This window comes from Branchiostoma floridae, chromosome 13 (genome assembly GCF_000003815.2).
Source record: "Branchiostoma floridae strain S238N-H82 chromosome 13, Bfl_VNyyK, whole genome shotgun sequence".
Classification (NCBI taxonomy): domain Eukaryota; kingdom Metazoa; phylum Chordata; class Leptocardii; order Amphioxiformes; family Branchiostomatidae; genus Branchiostoma; species Branchiostoma floridae.
Genome location: NC_049991.1, coordinates 14577471 through 14594446, shown reverse-complemented (window position 1 = coordinate 14594446; position 16976 = coordinate 14577471). Strand labels below are relative to the sequence as shown.

The following is a 16976-nucleotide window of genomic DNA, read 5'->3' as shown; positions in this document are numbered from 1 at the left end:
CTTGTCCAAATGGCCACAATGATGGATTTTTCCACCTGCTTTCCATGTTTGCACTACTTGTCCTGCTGGACTGTCTTAAAGTTTGAGTTCTCACCTGGTCTGTTACATCAAACTGCCCCTCATCGTCAAAGTAGCCCGCGGCCTTCAGCTTCTTGTGCATGAGCTCTGCGTAGTACCTGGCACCGCTGCAGATGTCCTCCATCACAAGCGTCACAAAGGTGTAGGCCCCCACTGGGTCTGGCCAGTCCAGCTGTCTGTAGAACTCACGGATCTGGAACAGCAGAAAGTACAGATGATCATGACATTGTGTGTGCTGCAAAACATGATCTCAATGATGTGAAACCTCCAAGTCCAAGGCACTCTCTTCAAAGCTCAATGCTATCTTTATGATAGAATGAAAAAGATTTCATTCTGTGTATACTTATCTAATGTAATATTTCATCCTATTAGTTCTTGAAAGACATACACTGTATTATACAATCATGTATGTTGGAGCAGATTCCATTGGAAGGTATGAAGAGTCTCTGTTGACAATGACTACCATTAGGATGCTAGGATACATGTAGGTCTTAGGCTGTGGTCTCCCATTTATAAAGCCTGGATAACATTATTTTTGTTAATCAATTGATATAGTAACATAAATTGCAGTTGAAAGTTCTGACTGCCTTTAAAGCGAAAATCTTGAAATTTACAGACTCTGATTGCTATCTCTATTGGAAAAATCGCAGAGCCTTCCCTAACAAATGTACAATATAGTAGTTCTGCAGTACCTGTCCAAAGCAGCAGGTGGCGTCAACTGCTGATGTACTGTGTTTCACCATAGAGTGTACAAGCTCGACCTATGTGTAGGGACAGAGAAGAATGTCCTGTTTAAACAGTATTCAGATTGTCAGATGCTACATGTACTAGATACTTCCACAACCTTGGTAAGAAAAAATACTACAGTACTTGAATCCTGCCAATTTTGCCTTCATGCAAATTGCGGATAATGTTTGCAATTATTATCATTGCAAATAGCAGCAATCACCTTCCACCACCATACAAAACTAGGTAAAGCAAAAAATTAAAACAGACTCCACATGTAGACACCCAACCAACACCACATTACCATGCCAAAGGGAAGGGAGTGCTATGAAGGGAGGTGCTTGCATTAAGGCTGTGCAAGACATTTAAAAAATGAGTCATATACCTCCTGTCGATGGTCCAGAGAGGTTTTGAGGGGAAAATGAGGAAATTGTGTCAGTAAACATAAAAGAAACACCATTTGATATTGTACATTATCATAGAATATATCTTCAAGTGCTTAAAACGTGGAATGGGTTGAGAAGTATCCTGAGAAACTAGTACGTAGATACAAAAGACACTTTAATTAGTATAAGAAACTGTAATATCAAGTTAAGTTGCTATATGCACAAATGGAACCAAACACTGAACAAATATAATCGACCAGTAATTTTTCTGGCTAAGACATATTACCCAGAAAATATACCCTTCAGCAATGCTATATAATGCACATTTTTGTGTGGTAACTGCCTTGGAAACTAGTTTGTGTCAATCACCCAACTACAGTTATATAACTGTCAACTGACATACAACTAATCTCACAACATGACACACTAAAATACAATTGACATTTAGTTTGTAAGTTTTCCATCAGAGAATATCATAAAATGTACCTTGTCCAATTCAACAGCTTTCTCCAGACGCCGGAAGGCCTTGTGCCGTGCCAGACTAAACCATCTCTTGATTGCTGGTTCAAACCACACATAAAAACTGTCCATGTGCAGCTCACTTTTTTCACTATAAATAAAATAAAGTACAGGTCAACATCTCATAAATATAATACTGATGAAATTCATCTTTTTAAACCTGTAGTTCTGCATTAAGGTATGTTTGTCCCAGGGTTATAGCCAGCACCCATCCTTAGACAGAATTTTGCAGCTGGGGATGGAAAAAATTTTGCCCATTCCGTCTTCTGTGACAGACAAAATGTAAAGATATCCCTTGTGTAATTTTTTACCAAAACAGATGCTGTTGAACGACCAGCAAAATTTACACCTCAAAATGCAGGAAATACATGTTGGACCCCCTAGGAATGTTGCACCGAAAGTGCTCAATAGGATTCAAAATCAAGGGGATGGAAAATGATTTCAGGCTGGCTACAAGTCTGGTTTGTCTGGGGATGTGCAGGGAATCTAATGATGTGGCAAAGAAATAAATCTTAAGACATTGCTTAAGTATGAAAAAAGTCACCTGGCAGGGAGTGACTCCTTAAAGGCATGGAACTCCTTGAGAGCCAGGTAAAGCTCAAACAAGGATGTACTGATGGTGACATCTTCCTCGTCGGAGGCAGAAGGGGATGGCTCGGTCTGGAGGGTCACATTGATGTCCTCCATGCCTGCGTTTATGTCCTTGTGCAACTAGGATGGAAAGGATGAACTCATGAAGACTACAATAAATTAAAGTATGAAATAAAGGTGTATTTGGCTGATCAATGTTTTAGTTGAAATGTCAGTATTAAAAGTCTTACATAGATAAAACAAAAAGGTGCTGTGTGTATCACTATCATTTGTGGATCTTTATAATATCTATTTCTGTTTTCTCTGGCCTCACTTGTGACTTGGTGTCAATACTTTTAGTAAGGCCCCAGAAAGACATGGAAATGGTAATGTCAATAAGACTGTGAGGAAGCAAAACATGAAAGGAAAGTGTCTTTAGCTCACAGAAGTCCCATGACAGTTACATAGCACTTTAGTCAGGCAAGTCTACGAGTCTACTGATTACTTAAAAAGACTCACCAGAGATTCCAGTTGTTTGTATGCAACTGTGAAGTAGTCCACTTTGACAACACTAAAACAAATATGGAAGAAATTGTCACTGATTACTGAAATCATGCCACAGTATAAGTTACAGCCAACTTTATAGTCATGCATAATTCAGTATAATTACTTTAGATATTGAAAATAGTGCACCTACCATCTTACCACGACATGCACGTAATGTGAGGTTATCTCATACAACAAGGATAAAATGCTTCTCGTACATCATGTAAGTTGGTGTTTAGAATTGTTCTCACCTTAGAAACAACTTGTTGTAATACTTGAGGGCCTTCTGTACATCTGTGTTGATCTCATAGGTCAGCTTGACCATGGACTGTAGGACCTCCTCATCCGACTGGTCAAAGATAGAACACCATCAAAGTCATTTATCAACTTTCTGATAGCTATATATACATGAAGGTGCTGTGACAGTAATTGGCATTGTACAGAAGTTTAATGCTATTTCTGTACACAAAGTAAACAACAAGCTTTCATTTAGTCCTCTGACCCTTCTCTGGATGATATGACTCAAAGCCTGTCAAGTGACCTTTCAGTCACGACTGAGGACTGATCATAAGCTTGTTGGTAAGCCCTCTACCTTGAGTACAGAAATAGCATATGAAATCATGACAATATCTGGTACCAATGATGACAAAAAGTCTTGGAGATTTTGAACATTCCCAGCATCCATTTGAAAAAAATATCTATGAAAGCAGCATGAACAAGAAAATGCTGCATTGAGCAACAATGTAAACTCGTGGAGCTGAAGGACACAATGGTTTCTTATCCTTGAACTGTGTGACCAGAACATGACCCCAAAAGGACCATTTTTAGAGTATTGTGTTTTACAACTTTATAGTAACTGTATGCAAATAAACTGCATGCAGTTGAAACACCCTGCAAGATTAGAACCAATTATAAACAATCAAAAACTGAACAGGACACAACAACAAAATTTGTGTCATCTGTTATACAATGTATTTAGATATATTCCAGCACTGAATAACCCTACACTGAGGAACCATGACAAAGGCTTGAGAGGGTCACAGCTCTCAATCGCATTTCTCAGGACATGGATTTCATTGACTATGGCCTGTAGCATTTCCTCTGACACCTGGGGGAAAATTGCAAAATGATCCAGCTTGACAATTGAGCATTAATGCCAGTTCACGTTTATCCACAGGGTAACCTATATTTGTTGCTTAAAAACATGGCATTAAAGGATATCAAGTTGACGGATGGTGATATAAAATTGCAATTTTCAAAATATTAAAACTTGAAACCAAAGTTCGTCGATTTGAATCCCTAATACCATGTTTTTAAAAACAACGGATATACATGTAGGTTACCCCACGGATAAAGGCAAACTTGTGTTATATGCCAAATAAATACAAATTTAAGTGAAGTTATCATCAGCTGTAAGGCTCTTAAATGTTTAAAGGATTTTAACCATAAAAGCAACAAACATTGTCTCTACAGTAGTTAGTATATATGTAAGTCAGTACTTTCAGACAGAAAGACATGAACATGGTGAGGGCTACCAAGTAAGTCATGGAAGGCTATCATGGTTTGTTTTGTCACAGAGAATTGTATCTTTGTGCAGACTAATGCCATGTTGCACATTCCCAATAGGCTTATAACAGGGCAGATAGCCAATTGTAGGCTTGTGACACAATGCAATTATAGTGCCAATTAAGCTCCAGGATTGAATTACACTTTCATCCAAGTTTCTCCACTTTTCCCAGATGTACCATAAAGGGATGACTGATTGATTTACCTAACGTAAGGCGGACTTGAAGGGCTTTGAGGCTTGAGAATCAAATTACTGTGCCAATCACTTTTAATGGTTTACTGAGTCCCAATGGATCGAGAGAAAAACAGGCAAGATTCAAACAGATATTCTTGGTTAGTAGAGAAAGCACCAAGGGCTAAATTCGGAAGAACAGTGATGGTTGTGTGACTTGATACTCCATGGTAACAAAGCACACATAAGTCACCTACAGAACCAATGTTTTACAAAATGTCTGTGCCTGAGGCATTTTTCTTAGGCTCTGGCTTTTAGCTGCATTCACATGTACTAAGTAAGATTTTGTGTGCTCTTCTCTTTCTGCTAGATTCATGTTGGCAGCAAAGCGACACAATCCTCAAACACAAACTCTTTGCCCACAAATCTCAAGGGATCACAGTGAAACCCACATTAAAGTCCTAGCTTTCTTTGAATGTGTACAATGTTACTTACATTTGAATATTCTTGGCTTGCTTGATACAGTAACAGCAATTTACATCAGCTACAGTACTATCTAAATGTAAAGCAGGTGCAACATGTATTTGCTTGAGCTTTAACAAGCAACTCTTGTGTGATGTGCGTGTACTTACATGGGTCATGGGCTTTGTGATGGCTCTGACCTTGAGGTACCAGTCCTTCGTGCCTTGCTGTAAAACACAAGATGTAAGATTGTGTATACTGCTGGGTACGTAAAGTCAAGGATATATTCTCCAAGCAGAGGCTGAGTTGCGGAGATATAGCTGCAGTAGTCGGGATTTTCAATGGCTCATGAGAGGAGAGAGCCGATAAAAATCCTGACTACTACTATATCTCTGCAACTCAACCTCTGCTTGGAGAAGAAAGGATAATTGGACAACTGCAGACTTCAAGGCTAACATTTGCTTTTAGTCAAATAAATAAACATCTCCATTCTGTCTTCAATAGAAGAGTTGCCCAAATACATCACTTACAAAAACACTCTTTTTTTTGGGGGGGGGGGGATCTAAAAGCAATACACAGCCATACATGGCACGGAAGATCTTCCAAAGATCTCTGAATGCTCATGGAGGGTTCCTTAATTTGCACGTCTTGTTTGTACGCATAAAATTCATCAAAATGGCTAAAGCTGAAAATGGAATAAATCTTTTGGGATATTCAAAGAGTAGTCATCCTCATACGTGTTCCAATATTCATAGTATTTGGCCTAAATTGGAAGGCATGATGTCCTCATTTTTCTATGTTCTGCTCCAGCCATTTGTATAACATTTACAGGCAAACGTAATAATGATGATGCTCCCTGGAGAGATGTGAAAAGACAAACAGTAGATACATAGATAAATACATACTGCATATATACACAGTCATGTAACGCTGGTTCACCTTTATCCGTGGGGTAACCTATATCCATTGTATTTGAATACAGGAAGTACTAAGGGATGTCAGGTCCACGGTGGTTTCAAACTGCAATGTTTTGAAAATATCACAATTTTAAAACAATCGTCCTTTGACTTGATATATCTAAATACCCTGTTTTTAAAAACAACGGATATAGGTTAACCACCGAATAAAGGTGAATTGGCGTTACATGTATTTCCCATTTTGTCTTTAGGGGAAGGGAGTAGAAAAACACCAATTTGAAAACAAAAGCTATGATTCTTCCTGACCCATAAGTAATCTAATCCAGGGTCCCAAAAGTCTCCTATAGGAGGGCTTATCATAATGTGATTGTGGGGAACAGATCTAGACCTACTGCCTTATCCATAATCCAGTAAAGATACCTTGATGACTTTGATGATCTCTCTGCGCATGGGAGCATGGAAGGGGCAGACTTTACTGTAGGCTGGCATGTCGTCTATCAACTGTAGGCACCTGTGGAGTTAGTACATGCAAAAAATATTCAAAGTGTGAGCTTCAACGATCTAACATTTACTGACAAATTCCACCAGGTAACACATAACGCTAGTTCCCCTTTATCCGCGGGGAAACCTTTATCCGTTGCTTTCAAAATACGGTATTTATGAAAATCAAGGTGACAGACGTGGTTTCAAACTACTGAGAGTATTTTTGAAATAGTGCAATTTAAAACCACTTTCTGTTGACTTGACATCCCTGAAAAACCTGTTTTTTAAGCAACAAATATAGGTTACCTCACGGATAAAGATAAACTAGTGTTATCTGCCAAGCCCAAAGAATGTATCTAAAGAGATGTCCAGTGCAACATCCCCTAGCATAGTGCACTCCAGTATAATCTAACCTGTGTATACCACGTGGATGCTGAACTTAGAGATCTCTCAAACATACTGTTTTTCAAAATGGTAGAATAATGTAACTTGATAAATGGTTTATGGAGGTTACATTTTTTTGTATGGTAGTGACATAACGAAAGGAAGATGTATTTTAACACCAGGACCATTTTCAGCACCAAGGACAGGGGCAATCACTGACCTATAAATGGGTACAGGATTTGCTTTAGAAGAGATATAGTAAAATTTTGGGATGCTTGTACAAAGCATGTGATATTTGATATCCTAGCATCAACAGCACAGATTAGATGCAGCACACCTAAATTGTGCCGTGTAAGTTGAGAGCTTAAGTTAGCTTTGAGTTCGAGTATGAAAATACATGTATGGTATGCAAGGTATGAAAAAAGTTGTGAGTTTCCTCTTATTCTGCCTCACAGAAAAATAGTTAAAGTTTAATCTCTACATCATTACAGTGTCCATTTCCTTTATTTCCCAGCACTAGATGTGAGAAGGATTAGTACTGACCTGAGTATGTACTCCAGCTTGCAGATGGCCTGTTTGTTGTTGGGAGGAAACAGGCCTCTGTGCTGATCAAGAAGAGACATGCACAGCTCTATGAAGTCTGCAAATGACTCAGCTAGATCCTGCTCCTAGAAAGAACAACAGTGAGTAGAAATTTATGTCAGATTTGTGAGTTGGTTTGTTGATGGTACATGTACATGTAGGAAATACACTTGACTATTGGTTCATTGACTACAACAATAAATGTGCTAATCTATGCCTATATTGTAGTAACTGTATTCATACATGACTGAATCTCTTCTAATAACCTCATATTGTACTGAGTCTTGATTCTAGCCAAATTTGTGAACATCCAAAGGAAGCTGCCAGCAGATTGTACATGCCCCAAATCATATCTTTAGGTATTCAATACATTTAATCATACACAAGTGTGAATGTGTAGCCAAATATCAGAATTTGCAAGGGCAAAATCGGTTTAAGTTGAGAAGTATGAGCACTAAAAGACTATAAGATAGACTGGGTATACCTTTCCCACAGTATTACCATGATACTGCACTTACCAGAACACCTCCTCCGTCTGTGTGATATTTGCACCAGGAAGTTTGCAGACTATGGACTAGAACTAGACTAGAACTACATGTAGAACACTTCATTACATCTAACATGTGCAGTCAGTAGAAAAATTACGACAAACTGTGGACATATTTTTACCTCCTCTCTGGTGAGCTTGTCTGGCTGCCAGCTGTTGTGCAGCTCGTGCAGAAGTTTGTAAAGGAACTCGTAGTCAAAGGCATACTGCAGGTGCTGCTTACTGTAGGCTCTCCAACGACTGGAGGGGGGGGGGGGCGGAATTGTTAGAAATATGTCTGTATTAGTCATACTGCTGTCTAAACAGAGGTTGCCTGTGTGAAGACTGTGACCTTCCTTTGATTTATCCCATTTTCTGACAGAAAGTCCATTGGACTTGCCTAGCAAGAAATGCTCAGAATTACTGGTTTCCCTTTGCTCTTGACTACAAGAAATAGTAGCTGTTTTCATAGATACCATTACAATAGACTCTTTTGAAATTGATATACCATCAGAATGATACACAAATTTGCTGAATTTACAACATCTTTTCCTTTATCTTAATGTTAATAGTCACATTGATCAGGTCATCTGGATTAATGTAGCAGTGGTCACTTGCTGTACAGGCTGAACTTTAAAATAGGGCAATGCTTATAAAAAATTCAATATCATAAAATCAATAATTCTATACCCCAATAAGTCTATATCCTGTCAATAATCAATGGAATGATGTGATCCTTACACTATAGCTTCATCCACCATAGTCAGCTCCTGCTGTATGAAGTGCTGGTGCAAAATAGTCTGAGCCGGCTGACTCAGGTTCCCATCCCACTTGTCGAAAACTTGGTCCTGTGGAGATGAAAAAAATTGAGAATGATATGGTCTGTTTGTTTCTGTCTATAGTCACCATAATTTCTTTTTCTCTAGATACATTTTTCTGTATTATAGAATTATGAATTTCAAGGCAATCTGCATTTTCACATGTTGAATTGAAGAAGCCATCAATCAAGTACATCAAGTACCAGACTGTAAGCCAGCAGGTTCTATTTTGTACCTCATTCAATTGTCTGAGAGCAGATATCTTTAGATGTCAGAACTCCCATAATGCAAAAATAGACAAATATATGAAGGACTGCTTTGCTATTAGAACGAATACCAAAACTAATGATTAGCCTACTTTATCATAATACCATATCAAAGAATTTGTCAGCCCTTATTGTTATGTTAACTAGGTTATTAAGCTTTATCCTATACTTCCATTTTGTACTTTGCGTAAAATTTGTTGCCATGGTTTGTACCATGTACAATTGTCATGCAATAAAGTTCTTCTTCTTCTGTAAAATGAATAAATGGCCAACTTATACAATACAAAAAGCTGCTTCTCTGCGCTGAGGATACTCACAGAATGCGTTCTGGCTTCATGTTCCACAAATAGATCGTACAGGTCCTGATGAACCCTTATGGCTTCGTCCTTGTATGGTGTGTCTCTCTGCAACAGAAGGCAAGCAACAGTTCAAATCTGAAACCTTATCTTAAGTCACACATGCTACAGGAATACAGACTGCAATATACCCGCATCTAGGCAAAACGGTACCATGATTCCTGAAGCGTTTGGGACAGCTTTATGGTGACCGCAGTATCCTTACTCACATTACCCAGGACCATGATGTAATGCTAGTTCACCTTTATCCGCGAGGAAACCTATATATCTGTTGTTACCTTAGGGATATCAAGTCGATGGATGGAGTGTGTTTTCAAACTGCAATTTCAAAATATTGCAGTTATTTTCAGAATATTGCACCGTCTGTCAGCTTGATATCCCTGAATACCTTGTTATCAAAACCAACGGATAAAAGTTAACTAGGCGTTAACTGTTAACTCTTCACCCACCTCCTGAGTCCCCAGTTGAAGTTGAAGTCTGAGCTTGCCTTGGACCTTTGACCTGATTGACCTTGCTTCAAGATCAAACCATTGGTCGCAGCCAGTGGATGGAATTCTCTGATACAAGGACAAGCAACACAGCACATTAGGTTAGTAATGATCGATGCTTTGGTAGGGCCTCAATTTTACATCAGAAACAATATTTTATTTCCCACTCAACTGTTAATTCAAATACAAATTCCAATGGAAACTGCCATCAAAATGGCTGTCTTGAATTAATGTAACAATGCAAATTTGATCTCAAACCAGTTTAGCTAAAATGAAGTCAATAGACAAATGAGCTTGTTTATAACAGTAGAGACAGGCGATATGTATACTATGTAGTACTACGAAATTCCCCAAGTTAGGCGTGATAACCCATTCTAAGTGCTGCCACCCTTTTAAGTAGTGTGCAAGTCGCGTGACAACAGGTGGGAGTCAAACTCACAACCTCTTGGTCCTGAGGCAAAGTCACTAATCTTCCATTGATGCACCATTAATATGCTAGAGTCATTTCCATCATCAATGCTGAATGATTTGAGATGGATGATTTTAAGTACTAAAGAGGGCATGATTACATGTACTGATGTAGTACCTGTTTACTTTTCACTCACACTCCACTTCTTGTGCTTTGTTTGCTATCCCAATACTCATTCATCATTCTGCAGACATTAGCATTACATACAGTTCATAACACAGTCCTTGATATGTTAATGAAAACAGTGAGCTTTCCAAAAACACTTGATCTTCAATCTGCAGTGGCTCAGAAATGACATTCTTTGAATCATGTTACAGTGCTCTGCCCACATTAATTGGATGTTGCATGTACTCTATTCTCAGAAGTTCAGATCTACATGTGGTTGCATGTCAAAGTGTGGTGATGGCAGCCTTTGAAACTTTGATCAAGATCGACCCCTTGTTTTTGAAGAACCATCTTAAATTCTCATTATGATTAAACACTCACTGCAACTAAAACAGGAAATTAGGTAGGCAGAGAGACTGAGTACATCCTTTATATCTTAAGCTAAGGGCACAACCTGCTGTACGTGCAAATACGTGCTGTCTACGTGCCAAAACGTGAGCAATCTTTGGGGATCCATAAGTGGTAAGTACTGCCTCCGTACGAACTCGTAGGGAATCAGATGGAGTTTGGAACATGCAGACACGTCATAGAACTTTACGTGCAGGCAAAACTTTGTTTGCCATCGGGCTGCAGATTTGCCCCCTGTACATGCCAGTACGGACGACGCGCCTGCCCTGTACAGCCTGAACGTTTTCAGAAATAGTTGTGGCGGACGTGGCCTCCCAAAAAAAACTACATACAAATTGCACATACGGCGGGCTGTGCCCTTAGCTATACTGACATACATGAACTGCATATGACGGTAATGATTCTCAGACTTGGAATGGTAAAGGCAGCTAGATGCATCATAATTCTGCTTGCATGCTATATCATTCTTTAAAATGCACAAGGCAACTTGGTATTCCAGTGAGAAAGATGATAAAAGTGGTGACAAAAATTGGCTTGGCGTCATGAAGCTCTTTAATGCCCGTGGATGAAGATCTAGAATGACCATGAAAGCACAGTTTCCATACTGAGAGAACTTTTGCCGCCTATCAAGATGGATTTGATGCTACTTATCACGTAACGACATTAATCCAGAAGCAATTACTAAATTTGAAGGGGCGGGAATCAATGACTGTATCTTGAACCACCTGTGGCCGTATGTAAGATAGCCTGTTTCTGGGGGTGGGTAACAATTCTCATATCATCCATGTGATAGAAGTTCAGCTGATTCCTATGATGGTCTGCAGTCCACAGGGATTTGGGAATGCATGAAGTAAGAATACAATTTGGTGAAATACATGATTGTATATTTGAGACCATCACATTCACACAAAATATGCAGCTACATGTACATTGTAGAAACTTTTATCTGACTAAAAACTAGTACCTGGCATTGGTTTCTTGCCAATTCTAATACTCTTCATATCTAATTTGTATGCTCACTTCACACAACCCTACAGCCATGTAGACAGTTGGCTATTACCCATATCAACCAGCTGTTATCACTCCAGGCTCTCCTGTCAGAGACCATTACATCTTCAGAGCATGTATGCTATAAAACAGAGTTTATCTGGCCTGTAATAGTCCCCAGGCAACTTCAAAGCTCTGTACCAATCAGCATTATCACATGAAAAGACTTTTGTCCATTCACACCCAATTGGAGACGCTTTCTTGCTCTACGGACTTGTAATTGAGGGAAACCAAGTTTTCTTTGTGACACAATTTCCGAATTGGCAGTAACAAACTTCCATGCCAGTGAAACATTACGTTGGTTGGGATTTCGAGATCTAATCATTCTGTATGTGAGATGAAACAACACCAGATTTCTTTTGTACGTCATGGAGGAAATTGCCTTCTGGGCAGCTACATGTATCGGAACCCTTGAAGCTAATTGTGGTTCACCATCTGGCCTCCCCCAATTATTACATGGCAGACCCTGGCAGTACGGCTGTAGAATGGCAAGACTAACATGATGATATTCTGCATGAGTTGTACACTATATTGTGTAAAACTATTTCAGTACCTGATTAAGGATGAGAAAGGCCAATGTCTAGGTTACTATTGGTGTAAATTGTAGTTTTTTTTTTGCATTCCTGTGACATGACCAGAGATGTGGTAATACTTTAAGGTTGGAGAAAGAAAATAACATGTCATTGGTTCAACATTTTCTCTTAAGATTAGAGTGCCCCTCTAGCTTATTCTACAATCCATCTCTGGTGAAGCAACGCTGACACCTGTCTCAATCTTCTAACATTGAAGAAATGCTAGAAATACAGCTGTGCATTTTGTGACTTGTAGTCCCACTGAGCCCCAAGCTGACTGCCCCATGTAGCTATACATTGTAGACGTACCTCTTGGCAAGTTAGGTGTTAGAATCTATATGCAATCTTTCTACATAGTTTGATTTATCTGTCTGTGCAAACAAAATAGTTGGGGTGTTCCAAGAGAGAGAGTGTGTCTACAGTGAAATGTCAGTGCCAATCAAAAAGAAAAATCTTTGGAATACAATGTACAGCTTATTAATTGGACTACCACAGGAGAGGTTAGGGTTTTTCTTTGCGAAAGAAGCTATTACTACATGTATACATATAGCTCCTACTGCATTACAGCACAATTGATACCATTTACCTTATTTCTCCACTGGAGACAATCCCTCACAAAATCCTTCCAATACCAAGCCATTTACAAAACAAGGCAAGTGTAATGAACTCCGTTTATCGGATATAGAAGGACTTAAAAGTCTAAACACTGTCTCCACACGGAATGTAGATTAAGAAAAAAGTTACAGTCTGACATGATAAGGATTTGAATAAGGTCTTTACACCCCAAACCTGGATAATAACAAATTGGTTTAAATTACAAACTGTCAGGAAACTGCTGCTTTTGCAATGTATGAATTTAAGACCTAACTGCTGATCCACAGGGAAAAAAAGAGTGGCAAGTATACGGGGTGGGTACCGGTACAGAAAATTCGGGTCCAGTTCAGGTCCAGAGGATTAGGTCCAGGTCCGGACCTGAACCTGGACCTGATTCAGAATGTGAAAAACAATGGTCCATTTCATTACAAAGAAATCTGTTTTGTGGAGTATTCGACTCCCATTGACGTTTTGAAATCCTACAAGGTTAACTGCCTTTGTATGATTGACTGTAAAACTTGGTGGAAATGACTAAAGACTCTAACTATACTTCGCTCTCGCTATTTTCCTCGACTGGTAAGCCCCAAGACGTGTGAATGCCTGATCAGATAATCTGTCGATTTTTTTCAGGTCCGGTTTTTCTGAACCAGTCCAATAAGAAATGCCATTTTTGTACCGGTATACCGTACCAGTACCCAGCCCTAGTGGCAAGACTAATCCCTTCCTAGTTGATGATACATGAATGCCAGCATCACAAAGTTAGATGGCAATTTGTCAGGCACAGGAGGAAAGTTTAATCAGTGATATGAACTTATGGCTTATCCTAGAGTTGATAAAATATCTAGGATCTTAGGCATATTAGAAGTCTTCTATTGTTGGAAATTAAGACGGGTATATGGGACACTCACCTCTATACATGGGATAATTACATAGTTTGACTTCAATCTACTTTCACACTATAATTCTACTTTCTCTTGCCAAATGAAGTTTGATTTGCTTACTTTTAAGTCAGGATGCAGTGGTGCCTTTTTCATTTAGTTGCAATAAGTTGATATAAGTTGAAAATTAATAGATGAAGTAGACTAATGTAAGTAAGTAATGCATGCTGACTTTAGCTCTAACCATTGGCATATCTATCATCAGCATAATCTGTGGTAAAAGAGTATTACCAGGGTTAGGGTCTTAACATACCAGTAGATGGATTATGCACTGAACACCTGAAAAGTTTAAAATGAATTGGTTTGTGGTTTTTGTGTCAAGCCGATCACTAGGGAGAAAGACTGGTCATATTTTGTCTATGTGGTCTGCTTGCAGATTCAGAGTGTGGTCACTTGGGAAGTTTGACTGTCTTGAGAAATGATACCTCCACAACAAAGTTGGAGAAAACCTTGTTCACTTTCACTCACCGCCAAATTGATGTCGATGCAGCCGAGGAAGTCATCCACATCATCGTCCTGGCCGGCCCGCGCAGACTGCACGATTTGTTTGAAGTATCTACATGATTAACACAGGATAACTCGTTAAGCTTGGGTGATTCAGTCAATCCTCTCCTATTTTCTTTTAAGATTGGAGTGCCCCTCTAGCTAATTCTACAACCTATCTCTGGTGAAGCTACACTGACACTTGTGTCCATAATCTACATTAAAAAAATGCCCCATGCAGCTATACATTGTAGATGTACCTATTAGTTACAGGTGTTGTAATCCAAATGCAATCTATCTAAGTATATAGTTTGATTAATTTGTCTGTGCAAATAAATAGTTGGGGTGTTATGGAGAGAGAGAGTGTCTAGTACAGTGGAATGTCAGTGCTAATCAAAAAGAAAAATCTCGGAATACAATGCCGTCTACAGCTTAATTGCACTAACAAAGGAGAGCATTTTAATTGTAGTTTTTAAATGGGCTGTTAGTACATGTAGCTCCTGCACTATTTGTTTGAAGTATCTACTGGATAAACACAGGATAGCTTGTTAAGCTTGGGTGATTCAGTCAATCCTCTCCTTTAGAACTGAGTGAATCCAGGTGTTTTTGTGCAAATCCAAGGAATTTGAAGAAACGGGGTGATGAATTGGATGTGGAGTATCCTGCTGCGTGCTTAGTTGAACTTGTTGCAGGTAGACAGTTGCCAAGTGTTCCAGTGAGCAACAAGTTCCATTTGTTTGGTGGCTTATTCCTCTAATGAACTCAACTAGTTACATGTAGGTTATTGAATATACATTCATTATAAATGCTTGGGCTTACCTCCCTATACCTTTGATTACTAACACTTCATTCAAATTTCCTGCTGCTTCACTTGCAAAGTCTGCCAGTGAGCTACAAATTGCACGGTACCTTTTTCTTATAATGAATAAACCATACTAGCTTGTAGGTTATTGAAGTTCAACGTACATTCGCATTAGGAACTACAAATACTTGGCCTTACCTCCCTACACCTTTGATGACTTAAACTTCATTCAAATTTCCTGCTGCTTCACTTGCAAAGTCTGCCAGTGAGCTATAATTCAGCATGGGGGCTTTTTGTTATAATGAATAGACTAAGACAAGTTACATGTAGGTCATTGAATGAACATTCGCATTGACAGGGACTACAAATACTTAATATACTTACCTCCCTACACCTTTGATGCCTGAAACTTCATTCAGTTTTCTCGCTGCTTCAATGATGGATGCTTCATCATCATGATCCCTATAGAACAATATTGTCTCTTGTCATTCTTTGGGGCTTTTAGTAGAATTGAAATGTGTACACATTGCAGTTTAAGTTATTTTACCTTCAATCTATACAATGTGTCTGACAACTAGTCAAATCTCATCATTTACATTATAGTTAAACCTTACATCAACAACATATGTCTAACAGATGTCAATTCAATCATCCAATGATAGCACCGACTTGTAATAGATCAGTAAATGTACCTTGCATATATCCAACATAGCAACTACACTTAGTTGCTTTGGAAGATTATACCATTGCAATGATTGCCAATACATCTCAGTCAAACTTTTATCTACAACAGTTTTAGGACTCTAGATTGCGAGACAGTATATCACAGTAAGGTTCAAGCAAACAGAGTGAGATAGATTGGGCAGCTGCTAACCTACCAGATATCAATGTGTAGTCTGTCATTCTTCAGGTCTTCTACTTCGCTGTGGGACGGTCCAAAGGATTAGAAGACATGCAAGACAATTTTGCTCTGTTCATGTGGAACCAAGTCGCTAATGGTATAATACACTATGTGTCATAAATGACTTTTAACATTCCAAAAAAGCTGCATCCTTTGACCTTATATATCTCTTCCACAAATTTGTAATCAGCATGATATGACGGTTTATGGACAGAATACCAAAGAGTTGTCATAAACTAGGATACACGAAGATAATACTAAGTTTGAACAGTCAGAAGTTTAAATACTTGCTTTTAAAGTACGGTCTTGATGCATTAACTATAAGTCAAATTGACCAATAAGTATATTAATATAACATTGCATAGCATTACATGTAGACAAATGTAGTTTCTTTATTTTGTATCAAAAGCCAGGTGTCACTAAAGGCAGGCTTCTAGGTTATTGACATATTTTACTCACAATCTGAATTTCTCGTTCCATTGTGGGTTAAGTGTCTTTCTTCTAACCTCGGACACAAGAATAGGTGACTTGGCGATCAGGTCCTCTGTCTGGGTCACCTGTATAGAGTAAGGTAAAGTATAGTAAAAAGCGGTTTTTATTACCAACATAGTATGTTTTAGTGCTTTGAAATCACATTCCGACAAAAGGAAGGATAAAAGCTTGTATTTTTTAATACCATTTTGTTAAGATCCTGGATACTACCTGAATTGCACCACCATTTTTTGTTAAAGAATTTTGCGTTAGTTTGTGACCAACCTTAAAGTGACGTGACCAAGACCAGGATTGTCAGCAATTATTTGAACAAAACACAT

The 16976-nt window shown here is 38.7% G+C and overlaps 1 protein-coding gene across 6 annotated transcripts in view; it reads right to left on the bottom strand.

Moving 5' to 3' along the window:
• Window positions 1-16976, bottom strand: part of LOC118428412 (BAI1-associated protein 3-like) — a 94827-nt gene that overhangs the window by 11101 nt on the left and 66750 nt on the right. For 4 of the 6 annotated variants that reach the window (XM_035838458.1, XM_035838457.1, XM_035838460.1 and 1 more), the window contains 18 exons: window positions 16624-16721; window positions 16142-16186; window positions 15648-15725; window positions 14447-14534; window positions 9807-9914; window positions 9319-9405; window positions 8659-8765; window positions 8061-8178; window positions 7353-7477; window positions 6363-6453; window positions 5196-5252; window positions 3832-3933; window positions 3077-3174; window positions 2799-2850; window positions 2254-2420; window positions 1676-1800; window positions 771-841; window positions 95-271 (listed from right to left, as the gene is read on the bottom strand). In XM_035838458.1, the coding sequence (XP_035694351.1) occupies window positions 95-271; window positions 771-841; window positions 1676-1800; window positions 2254-2420; window positions 2799-2850; window positions 3077-3174; window positions 3832-3933; window positions 5196-5252; window positions 6363-6453; window positions 7353-7477; window positions 8061-8178; window positions 8659-8765; window positions 9319-9405; window positions 9807-9914; window positions 14447-14534; window positions 15648-15725; window positions 16142-16186; window positions 16624-16721 (1794 nt within the window). The remainder of the gene's footprint in view (window positions 1-94; window positions 272-770; window positions 842-1675; window positions 1801-2253; window positions 2421-2798; window positions 2851-3076; window positions 3175-3831; window positions 3934-5195; window positions 5253-6362; window positions 6454-7352; window positions 7478-8060; window positions 8179-8658; window positions 8766-9318; window positions 9406-9806; window positions 9915-14446; window positions 14535-15647; window positions 15726-16141; window positions 16187-16623; window positions 16722-16976) is intronic. The other 2 variants (XM_035838454.1, XM_035838459.1) reach the window with 2 other exon arrangements.